Source organism: Malaya genurostris, chromosome 3 (genome assembly GCF_030247185.1).
Source record: "Malaya genurostris strain Urasoe2022 chromosome 3, Malgen_1.1, whole genome shotgun sequence".
Taxonomy (NCBI): domain Eukaryota; kingdom Metazoa; phylum Arthropoda; class Insecta; order Diptera; family Culicidae; genus Malaya; species Malaya genurostris.
In genome coordinates, this window is record NC_080572.1 from 16,641,709 (window position 1) to 16,655,581 (window position 13,873).

General features: G+C 36.5%; 1 protein-coding gene across 3 annotated transcripts; it reads right to left on the bottom strand.

Moving 5' to 3' along the window:
- Window positions 1–5,811: 5,811 nt before the first annotated feature.
- On the bottom strand, window positions 5,812–7,426 carry LOC131438603 (zinc finger C4H2 domain-containing protein). 3 transcript variants are annotated; one of them, XM_058608727.1, is made up of 6 exons: window positions 7,302–7,426; window positions 7,126–7,193; window positions 6,895–7,066; window positions 6,663–6,841; window positions 6,333–6,605; window positions 5,812–6,176 (listed from the first exon to the last, which is right to left on the bottom strand). In XM_058608727.1, the coding sequence occupies exons 2-6, from the start codon at window positions 7,182–7,184 to the stop codon at window positions 6,044–6,046; spliced, it is 816 nt and encodes a 271-aa protein (XP_058464710.1). In that variant the 5' UTR covers window positions 7,185–7,193; window positions 7,302–7,426; the 3' UTR covers window positions 5,812–6,043. The 3 variants fall into 3 exon arrangements, with proteins under 3 accessions (XP_058464710.1, XP_058464711.1, XP_058464709.1); XM_058608728.1 differs by having other exon boundaries at window positions 6,357–6,605; window positions 6,660–6,841; XM_058608726.1 differs by having other exon boundaries at window positions 6,660–6,841.
- Window positions 7,427–13,873: the final 6,447 nt, after the last annotated feature.

A 13,873-nucleotide genomic window follows, 5' to 3' on the forward strand; every position in this document is an offset into this window, starting at 1 on the left:
TTTCGAATATTCCTTTAGTTGGGACAGTACTCGCATATGTCATGATGGCGCCACGTTACCCTATCAAATACATCCTGTCTGTCATCTAGACTGTGTTTATTTTTTTCATTTACCAACCGAGTTGCCATTCATACAGAATTACCTGTAATGTATTGATTTGTATACCTCCATGCGTATTTCATGCAGGATATAGATTAATTACATATTGCCAAAACTATATACAGAATTGTGCCTACTTCTCATCCTACAACGCAATACAAAATCGAACCCGTTTTGTTATAATATTTACTTGCTTCTGGTCTGCCGTCACTTAATTTCGGGTGAAAATTACCAACACAATCAAAAATAGTCTAGAAGAACAACGTCGAGTAAAATAAATGTTTACCTTCCAACATCGCTAAAAAAGTTAAATATATTATCAACGTAATCCAACAATTTATTGTGACGATTCATTATCAAATATTTTGATGAAATCAGGCAACCCTGCAAGCAGCTGATCGTTGTTGACAAACGAGGGGAACCCAACTAGTAAAAAAACTTTTACGTAACACAAGGGGTGTACCGATAGTAAATAGTTCGCGCAGTACAATATAGGTGGAACTAGTGCATCACTAAAAATGATTTTTATAAGAATTCACTCATGCTGTCATGTCTGTTAGTCTGTGGCACTAGTTCCACCTATATTGTACTGCGCGAACTATTTACTATCTGTACACCCCTTGTGATATGTATAAGTTTTTTTACTAGTTGGTTTCCCCTCGTTTGTCAACACCGATCAGCTGCTTGCAGGGATGCCTGATTTCATCAAAATATTTGAAAATGAATCGTCACAATAAATTTTTGGATTACGTTGATAATATATTTAACTTTTTCGCGATGTTGGAAGGTAACCATTTATTTGACTCAACGTTGTTCATCTAGACTATTTTTTATTGTGCTGGAAGTTTCACCCGAAATTAAGTGGCGGCAGACCAGAAGCAAGTAAATATTGGTTCGATTTTGTATTGCGTTGGAGGATGAGAAGTAGGCACAATTATGTATATAGTTTTGGCAATATGTATTAAATCTGTACCCTGCATGAAATTCGCATGGAGGTATACAACTCAATACATTACAGGTAATTCTGTATGAATGGCAACTCTGTTGGTAAATGAAAAAAATAAACACAGTCTAGATGACAGACAGGATGTTTTTGATAGGGTAACGTGGCGCCATCATGACATATGTGAGTACTGTCCCAAATAAAGGAATATTCAAAATGACCGTTAAAATGATTGAAGAATCTAATTTGAGTGTCCTGTCTGTTAGTCTGTGATCTGATTGTCATAGGTAACAAGTGATTTGCACGGGATTATTGTATCCTGACCGAAAGTCACATAAGAAGGTATAGGCCTCATCAAGCGCATGTGTAACAAACGTACGCCATTTAGAATACCGGGGAAAAAGTTCTTTCACTATTTTTTTTCGATAGAGAGAATCTCTCCGTATTGGGACATAGTTTTGTGAATATAAGGATCGATGACGCTTGAGGGAAGATCACGCACACGCACTTTTATAGCACTATCTTCCATATATACTTGAATGTTGTACTTAATGTTTTCGTGTTACTGTTCTAATGTCAAGATGCATTTGCTTTTTAAGCAAACCTTCTATTTCTCGTATCGAAGGTCGAATTTTGCACTGCCTGAAGTCAACAATAATTGTATTCTTTCGTACCGGCGGTAGCTTTTGTTCGTTTGGTTCACTCATTTCGAGATCGTTCTAATGTTCACTACACAATACTGTACTTGGTTTCTTCCGTCCTGAACGTAACCGGTTTTGTTTTAACGACTGATTTGGATGAGATGTGAAAGCGAACTGAACTTACGTCGTTGACAATGTATTGTAGCTTTCTATTGTTTGACTGAAATATAAAATCGAACTGTCAAAAATAACCATGCCTCCAAGCAGGATTATTTTTGACAACGACAAAATAACTGCTCGACTGTCGAATTTCAACTAAAGTCGTGGACCATCTCGCGAATTATTTTTTAGTTGAAATTTGACAGTCGAGCAGTTATTTTTTGTCTAGCGAAACTGTGGTCCATTTCAAAGTTTGACAGATGATAAGTTATCTGGAATTATTCTGCACTGGAAAAAATGTAGTATAATAATTGCGGTACTGGTCTGAGAACCAACCCAAACACAACCTGACAAAAATGAGCCTGTTTCATATGTGTTCCACTGAGTTCAGGAAGGCGCTAGTGTACCTAAACAATACGGGTGCAATGAATCACGAAACAACAAGATTATAAGAGAAACCAGTACTTCATTACGTCATTTACGGTCACTATGTATGCGTCCAGCAATATATTTAAAAGGAGCGTAAGTTTCATATTGTGACTCAAGCAAGAACTCTTGAATTAAATCAAAATATTGCGCTTTTTTCTAACAGCGCTGCATAGCAACAAACTTATCAATAACACACATTATAAGTCTCCAAACATGCGTATTTTGTAATCTATCCATCTTTTAATTTACTCTGCCCAACGTCTTCTCTTTGGTCTAAAAAGATAACTATTGATAGTAATTGATAGTTAGAAAATAAGTGTTTTTTGAAATGTGGTGTGTGACTAAAGAGTACCTAACGTATTTAGTCATATCAATGAAAACGCAAGGAATTAGTAGCATTTGTAGGAGTATTTGGTATCATTGGATGATCTTCTAACGACTCGGATAAAGATAAGCGAACCATAAATTTAATTTTGATTTGCAAATTAGTAGTATTGTTCTTCAAGATTCAGTAGAATACCTTACTTCACGTTCATTGTTCATTGATATGTGATGAACTATTTTTGAACCTTCTATTGATGGAAAGAGAAAAATTATACTTATACTAAACCATAGTAATTAATTATCATAATTATTTTATAATGTCAAGAAAGGCTAGCAAAATTTATTTTACGCCATTGTGGAACCAGAGAACCAAAACTTTTACTTATATTCTCTATGTATGGGAGCTGTCAAGTTGTCCACGGGTTGCTGAGAACATAAGAACTCCGAGCAATACTTACGTCGTTTGACAATGTATTGTAGTTTTCTATTTTTGAATGAAATGTAAAAAGAGATTACACAAAGTCGTTTTTACTAAAGATCTGAAATTAGAGTTTTTTGTAAGATTTTTTTTTACAGTGTCGGAAAATAACTATCGAACTGTTAAAAATAACCATGCTTCCGAGCAGGGTTATTTTTGACGACAAAATAACTGCTCGGCTGTCAATTTTTAACTAAAAGTTTAACTAATTCGCAAGATGGTCCAAGAAGTTAAACAGATTTCAGCGAAGACAATTTTTTTATTGCTTCAACATCTTCTTGCTCGGTAAGCTTTTCCTTCTCGGTAAGATTTACTCTTTTCAATTTCAATTTAAACTAATAATCGCCTCCTGATTAGCTTTTGTTTTCTGAGACAGCGTCTTCTCTTGTTGTCGGGTGTTACTCTGAATATCTTTCTTTTCTTCCTCATCTTTTATTCATTATTTATTTTATTTGGAGCAGAAAACAGCTCACTGGAGTTAGTTTCTGTCAAACTTGCACTCCAGCAGGCATAAACCCTCCTCATCTTTTGCATCAACAGATTACAATCATCCAAATGATATCTAATGATGCTAAATCTAATGATACAATAACATGAGGAACGATTTCTTGATAACATTACGTGATAAATGAAAGTCGAAAGAATTGAAACATTTGTTAAATATGCGGCACATGCCAGCAATGGACTTGTTATATTCATAATTAGTTCTAACAGGAAATGAAAAAACTAGGATCGAAGATTACGACATCGAATGTCTAATTGTAACAATTGCAATAGCTCGGAGCAATCGATTCGCGACTGAAGTAGGTTTGCCACAAAACTAACCTTACAAACATCGCGAAGGGCAAATAATAAATCGAGACCAATCAGTTTGCAGCGGTTATGCTAACTCGGTAAATTTAAGGGCTGTCTCCATGGAAGACGTTGGAGAGTGAATCGGGCAAATTTGCGTTGAATAGCGTAAATGCGTTGGATCCCGCTTTGGTAATAACCAGATAAAATCAGCCTATTCGGGAGCTGAGCGAACTAAAACGTAATACAGAGCTTACAAGCATCATAGATACATCAGTGAAGTTTTTAGTAACGCGGAAAATAAATCCTAATAACTTAGAGGCTTTGGAGATAGTAAACTCTATGTGCTATTTAAATTTAACTTGGGATCCAGAAGAACACTCGGGTCTTCAACAGACGATGCGCGTTCGAGAACAGTTATATAGTAGTGAAATATAGTCGAACTTGAACACAGACTTTTTGCGTCTAAAAGAGATGACGGAGCATTTAGTGGCATATAAAACCATTTTGTTGATGTTACATCAATTAGTTAAATTATCCAACTGTTCTTGTAGAAACTCGAAATCGGTGAACGATAGTTTCATACACTTGATCGAGAAATTTAGATCGTTGAGATACAATAAAAAATAAACGGTCCAAAGTGACTTCCTTGAGGAACTCCAGAGGTAACAGCAAATGATGAGGTTGGACAGTCTCCTATTTTCACTATCATTTCACGACCAGTTAGATATAATCAGACCCTGTCAGCTTGGAACGAAATCAATCTTCAGTTCAGCAACGCCATCGCACGGCGTCTCATTCAACATGTCATTTCAGTTGTATGAGTGCGCAATGCTGCTATTTTTGCGCGCACGAATTTGACATTTATCTCCCCTACTTCTATGTACGAGATTCGATGCGAACTCGCCTGAGGGCAGCATTCTCGCAAAAAAGGATGTTGCCAATAATTTGTTCGGGAAATGTGAGAGCTGGATATCTTGTTAATATGACGTCTTTGATATAATCCAATTGAAAAATGATCCGTTTAATCCCAGTTCACTTAACTTAGAAATCGTTCAACGCAGCAACGAAATCGGTGTATATAGAATCTACTTGTAATCGTGATTGTAAAGAAGGTATGATGAAGGTAGTGTGTAGGTTACTAAATTTGTGGAAGTTGAACACTTTGGCATGAATCCATGCTGAGTCTGAGATATGTAGTCAGAGCAACTACGTGTTATAAAATCCAGAGCTATATTCTCAAACGGCTTCGATACAGCGCACAAAGCAGCAATTCCACGATGGTTGGGTAGATGCACTAGATGAATGTTTTAATTTTTTCTTCTCCGCTTCTTTTCTTGTCCAACTTTGTTTGGTAAGCCTGTCGTGCAAATTTTGCTTTAAGACTGCGATTTCTATCACACACCAAATATCATATATATTTGAGTGCGAAAATCTTCATTCGATTTCCGCATTAGAATGGGGAAACGCAGTCATATATATCGAAAAGTTTTTGTAATTCCTGGTAACTGCTCTGCTTAAATAGCAATTTGTACCACTCGAGACCGGGGAGCCTTCTTGTAAATTTTGGTTTTAACAAGGTGAAAATTCACCAATTCAGCCAACTCGACCAATTGCTGAAACGTTCGCCCATCCTTAATTTTTTGGGGTTTCCTAAAACTCTCAAAAATGTACAAAGAACTTTTTTTTAAAAAAAAAAAGATTCACTAATGAAAAATGTTTCTTGAAATTCGCGCCATAGCATTAAAATCTGAGCAGAAACCGCGTTGAATCCGCGAAAATCGCGAAATCTGCGAAAACCACGAAATCCGCGCGACCATAACAACCCTGTTATTTGAGTAAAACTGGGACGAGTTTTGTTATTTTTATCCATTTTTTCCTTTTTCAAATCAAACAGAGTTAATATATTTGTTCACATTCGTTGTTAAAACGGAAATGCTTGTTTTTATATTTCAAGAGGCTAGATATATAAACACACACATTTTAGTATAAAAAACTAGATAATGTTTGATGTGAAACAAAATCTCTTACTACTATTCATTAAATACTTTTCATCAATAGAACATAATCAGTCATAGTATTAAAAACTTTAGCCTGCCGTAGCAAATTTTGCACGCTAAATAAGAAGAAATGCTTTCGTTTAAATATGATGGGCGGCTGAACACAAAATCGTATGGGTTAGTGTTCCTTCTTTTTTGGCTTCTTCGGATTGCGGGATCGACTTTTGGCTTTGCACAACGGACAAATCGGAGCGTTGCGGTGGATCTGTTGATGACACGAAAGACACGACTTCATCGGTGGTGGTTGTTGTCTATAAATAAAAATATTAAACTTTCTTCATTCTATCGTTGAAATGGAAGGATTGAGTGAGGCGAGGAAACTTAACTAAAGGGTTTAATTGTTAAACACAAGTTTGGTGGCGTTACATCAGAAAACAACAGAAAATCAAAACAAACAAAAAAATCACCTCAGATTGACATTGAAATCAGACCTGAACGTCGGATGACCGATTCCAATCGTAGATGGAGCTGGCTGGAGCCGATTGGTGGGCATTTCCGGTGGTTTATTAATGCGCATGGCAACGGGTGGTGGTGCCAAAAATCCTGGTGGAGCTGAAGGTTGAAGTGACGTTACGGGTCCATCCGGCGGCAACGGGTGATGAGCAGAAAGCGGAGGCCTTGCGAATGTAGTTCCAGGATTTGTAATTGATTTGTTGCCCGTATAATAATTCTGAAAACGACTGTAAACAAATTCAGAATGAATAAGAGATCATTGGCAAAAAGGAATAGTTTACTACTCTGGAGAGATTATTGATCCCTCTTCTTCGTGTAGTTCGGGAAGTCGTTCCAATCCAAGGTATTCCCGACGCATTGTATCAACGTCCGTTTTAAGCGGAACATACTCTTCATGAAAGCGGTTAGCCATGTTGATCGATCGGATCCTATTCTCTTCCGCTTGTTTAATCACCGTTTCCATCTGCATGCGAATTAATTTACATCAAATATTTTAAATCGTTATCATTATCTTACCGCATTTATATCGGCATGGATTTGTCGTAGCTCTTCTACATGACTCATTTTTTCCTGCATAAGAAGTTCAAGCTCCCTGCGGTATTCGGCTAGACATTTTTCCTCTGCATCACCATTTTCTACCTCCCTAATAATTTTCAATTTAACTTTCTCCAATTGTAGTGTTTTAGTGCTGAAGAATAAAGTCAATACGTTATTTGAAAAGTTTAATCTAGAATAGTTGAATTATACCGAATGTCTTTCATTGCTTCCAGCTTTGCATAAATCGTCCTTTCATCTACGGCAGTCATTTTACCTGGCTGAAATATATTGGATTCTTATAGTGTTTGAATATTCCTATCTCTGAATTAGACTTTTTGTTTTCAATGAGACGTGAACGCACAGTGGTTCAAAGACTCGATACTCACAATTTAATTGGACAATTTGTCAGTTACTGTTTAGATTAATAAAATAAAATCCTCTTATGCTGTAATGTTGATGGAAAATGGCCGATTAATCTTTCATCTCATGTCCAAAGTTGCCATTTTAAAATCTGTATTTCAACTTGGAAAATCTATGTTGTATATTTTCGAACATAATATGTGAAAAACATTTTGAAAACCTGTCATTTTTATAAAACTTTCATAAAAATCTGTAGAAATTTGTGAATTTTCAAAAAATCTGCGTTCTGTGACACAGAATCTGTGGCAAAAACGACAAAAAAATCTGTGGTTTTACAAAAAAATCGGTGAATATGGTAACTCTGCTCATGTCACAACTTCGATGTAGGTATTTTTTTTTTTACTCTTGCGCCTGATGTCCTATTCACACCACTCTCACACTACTAAGTCCGACAACGATATTCTCACGTACACGAACAAAGAAATGTTTACAAACAAAAATACACTACACGCTACACCCCGCTTGTGAGAAATTCTGGCTGCCGGCAGAAGCCTGGCAAGATTCCGACTGCTGTTAAAATTTTGCAGGCAAAATTGTATCCCGTTACGTCCTGCAAGATCGCTCTTCCCCACTTATACGCGGCGGTCAGATTGCCCCCAGACGGCTAACTATGTCTGCCAGCCATTTTTGCCGAAATTCTGGCAACAATACAACAGCCGTTCTCACCCACATTATCGAAATGACTGAATGCGTAATGAATTCTTACTCGGCTGCATGATTTTTCAGTGCTCGATCGGTTCAGTGCTAGAATTTTTGCCTGAATTAGCTGCTCGATCAACCCGATTGACAGTGATATTATAAATGTCATTGAATATTCGCTCATTTTTTGAATGTGTTAGTATAAAATTTAGGCGCCTTAAGCCATTTCACTACACTTCAGCTAGAGGAATGGATGATGCTGGCTAAGGTAGGCCGTTTTGTAAATTTCCAGCGAATTTCAACAGTTTATGTTGAAACTCTAAGAACTGGTTATTTACTAGTTCTATATATCCGAAAAACATGAAGATTTAAATTTGTATATTCAGTTATGTAATGTTTTCATTCAAATTAAACTGAAAATCAGCACGAAAACGTGCAAAATCGAAAAAGGAGAAGAAAAAGAAACATTGACAATTTAGTCCGCATCTTCTCACTCAATTCCGACAGATTTCCGAATCAACCGGTTGTAGGTGAAATTCATTCGGAACCGGCTGTTGCACTGGAGTTGGAATTGATTCAGAATTCCGAATGAAAATTTCTCACCGATTCGGAATCCAGTCGGATCTGATAATGTGGGCGGCAGAGAGTTTCGCCTAGCGGTTATTATCGTTTTTTTTCTGTCGGATTCTTGCCATACAAGATTGGCAAAACCGTTTTGAATCGGTTCTACATTTTTAGAGTCTTGGTTTTATATTTTCAATAAAAAGTACATATGAATGGCAATAAGTTATTGCCCTTCATATATTGAGCAATTTAACGTCTTGTTACTCATACCGATGCAGGGTGCACAGATCTATTCATATACGAAATTAGAATGTGTGCGAGCCGATATCAAAGTTTGTTGAGGGCAGAGATGCCATTTATACAGATTTATCTGTATTATACAGATTTTGACATGCTCATACAAATTTAATACAGTGTACAGATTTTATACAGATTTCCTTAATTTAATACATATTTATACAGATCTCACAGATACATATCTGTCTGAGCTATCTTTTAGTATTTCATTCCAGTGACGAGATAAAAGTCTATCAATCAACGGACAAATCACAAATTAATATGGAAATCTGTTGTGAAATCCATTTATATTATATTTTGAAATCAGTTTGAACTGATATTCACGGAAGTAAAAGCATCATGAAACTTCACTGTAAAACTCAGAGTTGAATGACCCGACTTGACGTTGCATATTGGGCGTTGAGATTCCATGTCAAATTATGAAGTCAACATTTTCAAACTAGATAAATATATTAAATTACAATTCAACTGTTATTAATAAGATAATTAAAGAAATATGAAATTTCAACATTGAATATTCTTGTGAGCGCGGCAATGACTGATTGAATCTACCATCCTACAATCACAATCTATTGGAATAACATCTTTAGCATCATTTTGTTTTCTCTTTTCTTTACGTTTTGTCTTAGACTCGTCAGTGCAGAGCAGTTCAAATTGAACAGCTTATTGCAAACTTAAACAGTTCAACTTGAACCGCTAAGCAGACGTAAAGTTAATGCTACTTGCAAAACACTTATCATTTGGTACCGAAGTACCACGTCTTTCCTGACGTGCCGAACGAAAACGTTGTTTTCGGCATATACTGGCCGATGCAGGTATTGTCATTTAGGGGTTAGCCTATGTTTGTGCTTAGGGCACATAACCGTTTTTACTTTTCTTTACGCTTCGTCTTAGACTCGTCAGTGCAGAACAGTTCAAATTGAACTGCTTATTGCAAACTTAAACAGTTCAACTTGAACCGCTAAGCAGACGTAAAGTTAATGCTACTTGCAAAACACTTATCATTTGGTACCGAAGTACCACGTCTTTCCTGACGTGCCGAACGAAAACGTTGTTTTCGGCATATACTGGCCGATGCAGGTATTGTCATTTAGGGGTTAGCCTATGTTTGTGCTTAGGGCTGGCAGAATTCCGGCAAAAATGGCTGGCAGACATAGCCTGCCGTCTGGGGAGAAATCTGCCTGCCGCGTACAAGTGGGTATGTGTTCAATAATTGGCACGATGCGGCTCGACAAAATCCATTGGGTTATTTCGCACTACTCACACTAGTATTCACCACACAACCGCTGAAAACAGTCACACCAATACATTCACACGTGTATGTACATACGGGATTAGGTTTTTTATTAGGTTTTTTATCGTGACGACACAAATGAACAAGTATTCATCTTTGACAGTTCAGCGGTACTGTTTACAAACAAGTTTAAACAAAAATCGAAGAGCACATCTAAAACAATCATCTTTACACTTTGCAACTAGTCACTTTTATTTAATAATTATCAAAAACGAACCGTATTCAATCGTGAACAAATGTTTTAAAACTTTATTTAGGTGATACGGACCGTAAATGGTCTGATCCAATTTGTCAATAAACAAACACAAGAAATTTCTGTTTACAAACAGTACTGCTGAACTGTCAAAATGTGTTCATCCGATAGAGGTTAGCAGTGACGGTAAAAAACCTAATCGTGACGACACAAATGAACAAGTATTCATCCTTGACAGTTCAGCGGTACTGTTTACAAACAAGCTTAAACAAAAATCGAAGAGCATATCTAAAACAATCATCTTTACACTTTGCAACTAGTCACTTTTATTTATTAAATATCAAAAACGAACCGTATTCAATCGTGAACAAATGTTTTAAAACTTTATTTAGGCGATACGGACCGTAAATGGTCTGATCCAATTTGTCAATAAACAAACAAAAGAAATTTCTGTTTACAAACAGTACTGCTGAACTGTCAAAATGTGTTCATCCGATTGAGGTTAGCGGTGACGGTAAAAAACCTAATTGACGTATATCAAATGAAGTCGAAATAAAAAAACAAAGGAAGAGAGAAATAAACGAGACACGTACACCCTCATTGAACATAACTCAAAATTGAGTGACATACCACTCAAATTCATAAAAAGTGCACGTACTCTATCCTTGAGTTACCACCTATCTACTCAGTTTTGAGTTAAGGGACGAAGCTGTCGAAATTTGAGTGTTTCTCACCAAAAAATATTTTTTCAAAACTCGAGTGAGTTTTCCTCAAAATTAAAGTTACTTGCACTTAAAATAAAGAAATTCTTCTTTGTTTATGTTACATTGATTTCTAGTTAAAGACATTCTTCACACTTTCGGTGGAGCTCTCACCGTGTAAGCATGTTGCTTCGCACATTTTTATGAGTTTGTCGTTGAAGTATTTATGCATGCAAAACCTTTGAATGCTTTTGGCAAACTGAAGATGAACAATTTTAAGCAATAAAAACGAGGTTTTCGGTGATTTTTTTTCTGCTTTATGTAAACATATCTTGCAGTCTCTCTTGCATATAAGTGTTTCGGCACCGACACAGCCACAACATTCAATGGACTGTTGATTGGTTTACCGAAAAAGTTTCAATAGATGAACGAACGCCAAATGTTTGATTATATGAACATTATTCATTCGGTTTTCAATGTTCGCCAAAACTAGAGTTCTAGACAAAGAATGGAGAGAAGTGCATCTTACATTATTTTTGTTGTGACGTCGAGTTCTTAGCAAATGCGATAGGCCACCAATGCCATCACATCCAGCGTGTTGTTAAAAATGTACGAGACTCGACCGATCATGATGACATTAAAAATGCAATTTTTAAAAATCTCCTATCAACAGATTTGAATCTAAAAAATAGGCAAATAATTGCGAAATATTATCTAGGATTCTATAGCTTATTTTAGGAATTATTTTATTAGCGTTTGAGCGTTTAGTAATAAATTAAATGGTGTTGAAAATTCTATTCTTGTAATTTAGTTACTAATGTTTCAAATGCGTTCAAGAAGTATTTATAATAAATTTATAGCAAGAGCTTTTTTTGCAAACTTCCGCATCCGTTAGTAAATAGAGATTGGACGTATACAAATCAATACATTACAGGTAATTCTGTATGAATGGTGACTCTGTTGGTAAATGAAAAAATAAACACAGTTTAGATGACAGACAGGATGTTTTTGATAGAGTAACGTGGCGATATCATGACATATGCGTGTACTGTCCCAACTAAAGGAATATTCGAAATGACCGTTAAAATGATTGAAGACTCTAATTTGAGTGTCCTGTCTGTTCGTCTGTAATATGTTTGCTATGTTTGATGTGTGTTATTAAGTAACGTTGAATAATGGCTCGTGACCGTACTCGTGTATTGTATAAAAACTGGACTTCATCACTCATTAATTAATATGGAAAAGTATCAATGTGAATAATCAAATAAATAGGAGCGTAAATAATATGTTTACTGGCACTCGTGTACTATGCGTTCTACTTTCATTTGTAAACTAAGACGCAGATATGATGAATCTAGCAGCCAATACTAACAGAGCACTCGCAAGATAAATTCTCAGACGTATATGTGTTTCCGTACCATTTTCTCAGGTCAAGTGTTCGTTTTCACACTATGTTCAGCAATGGGATGCTAATAATAGGCAAATAATGCTAATAATATAATAGAAAGAATGCTAAAGCAACAATAAAGACAAACCTACGTTTGTATGTTTATGAATGAACACTTGTATATGTACGATGTGAACTGAAATGGAGGTTAGAATGGAGAAATACACTTACCTTACCTAACAGCTATAGTCTTGGGGTGTCTTTTGCTGTATCAAGAATACGTCTCCACATAACTCGGTGCATGGCTGCTCGTCGCTAGCCACTCAAGGCACACATGCTTCTGAGATCATTCTCCACTTGATCGATCCACCTTGCTCGGTTCGCTCCTCTTCTTCTTGTACCAGTCGGATTAGATTCAAGAATCATTTTTACTGGGATGTCGTCCGACATCCTTATGACATGCCCAGCCCATCGTAGACGTCCGATTTTAGCTGTCCGTACGAAAGGTGTTTCTCCTAGCAGCTGTTGCAATTCGTGATTCATACGCCGTCTCCACGTTCCGTCTACCAGCTTTTATCGATCGAAGGGTTTTTCTGAGTCCAAAATACGTCTCTGAATTTGTCTGCTGGTCACCGTCTATCAATATTCGTCTAGAGCCTCTTACTCTCATGTATTTTGTTTATGACGCATTTATGGCCAGTCCGATACGCCTAGCTTCAGCTTTCTGTCCGATGTAGGTTTCCGTCATCTTCTCAAGGTTACGTGACACAATCGTCAATATCGTCAGCTAATCTTGGCAATATTGAACAAGATATAAGAGAGTCCATCACCTTGCCGTAGCACTCTCCGTGATTCGAAGGGATTCTAGAGCGTCCCAGATACTCGGACGTAGCACATCACTCTATTAATCGTTGCTCTGACCAATCGCGTCATTTTATCATGAAAGCTCAACATAAGCTGCTATGCACTGATTATTCAAAGACGAAACGTAAACTAACTGTCTTGAAAAACGTTTTATTTTAAATTTGTCGTTTTGTCGCCAGATGATCGAGTTATGCTCATGCCACTATCAAGCCCGGTCAAGATAGGTTGCTAGGTCATTTTTCCAAAAACCTGTGTCAGATGCGAAAATTTATCTGTAGTATATCCGACGACACGACCTGCCACTCGTCTATCAAAACTGTATCGTAAATTTAACTACCCCTCAGTAACTGGAAATGTCAAATCGAAAACGCTAGTGAATTTTTTTAAACTGGCAGCACAAGTTGATATATTTATTGATTTTGAATAACAGCCACCATAACCTTGGTTACTGCATATCGAAGGCAAGATGAATGTAAACAAAATAAATTTCAGATCGGTTATTATATTATGGAACATTTTAATGGATTTACCTGACTCGAGCGGAATGTAAAAATTGAGAAGTATGAGTTATGTCTTTTATAAAGCCAAGTTCAAAATTC

Bases quoted from the DNA above. Each gene is read 5' to 3' on its own strand.
- LOC131438603 (XM_058608726.1), bottom strand. From the start codon at position 7,184: ATGACTGCCGTAGATGAAAGGACGATTTATGCAAAGCTGGAAGCAATG. The intron at 6,842-6,894 runs GTAAGATAATGA...ATTCGCATGCAG, and splicing joins TCCATGCCGATATAAATGCG to ATGGAAACGGTGATTAAACA. The intron at 6,177-6,332 runs GTGATTTTTTTG...TTTTATTTATAG, and splicing joins GATTTCAATGTCAATCTGAG to ACAACAACCACCACCGATGA.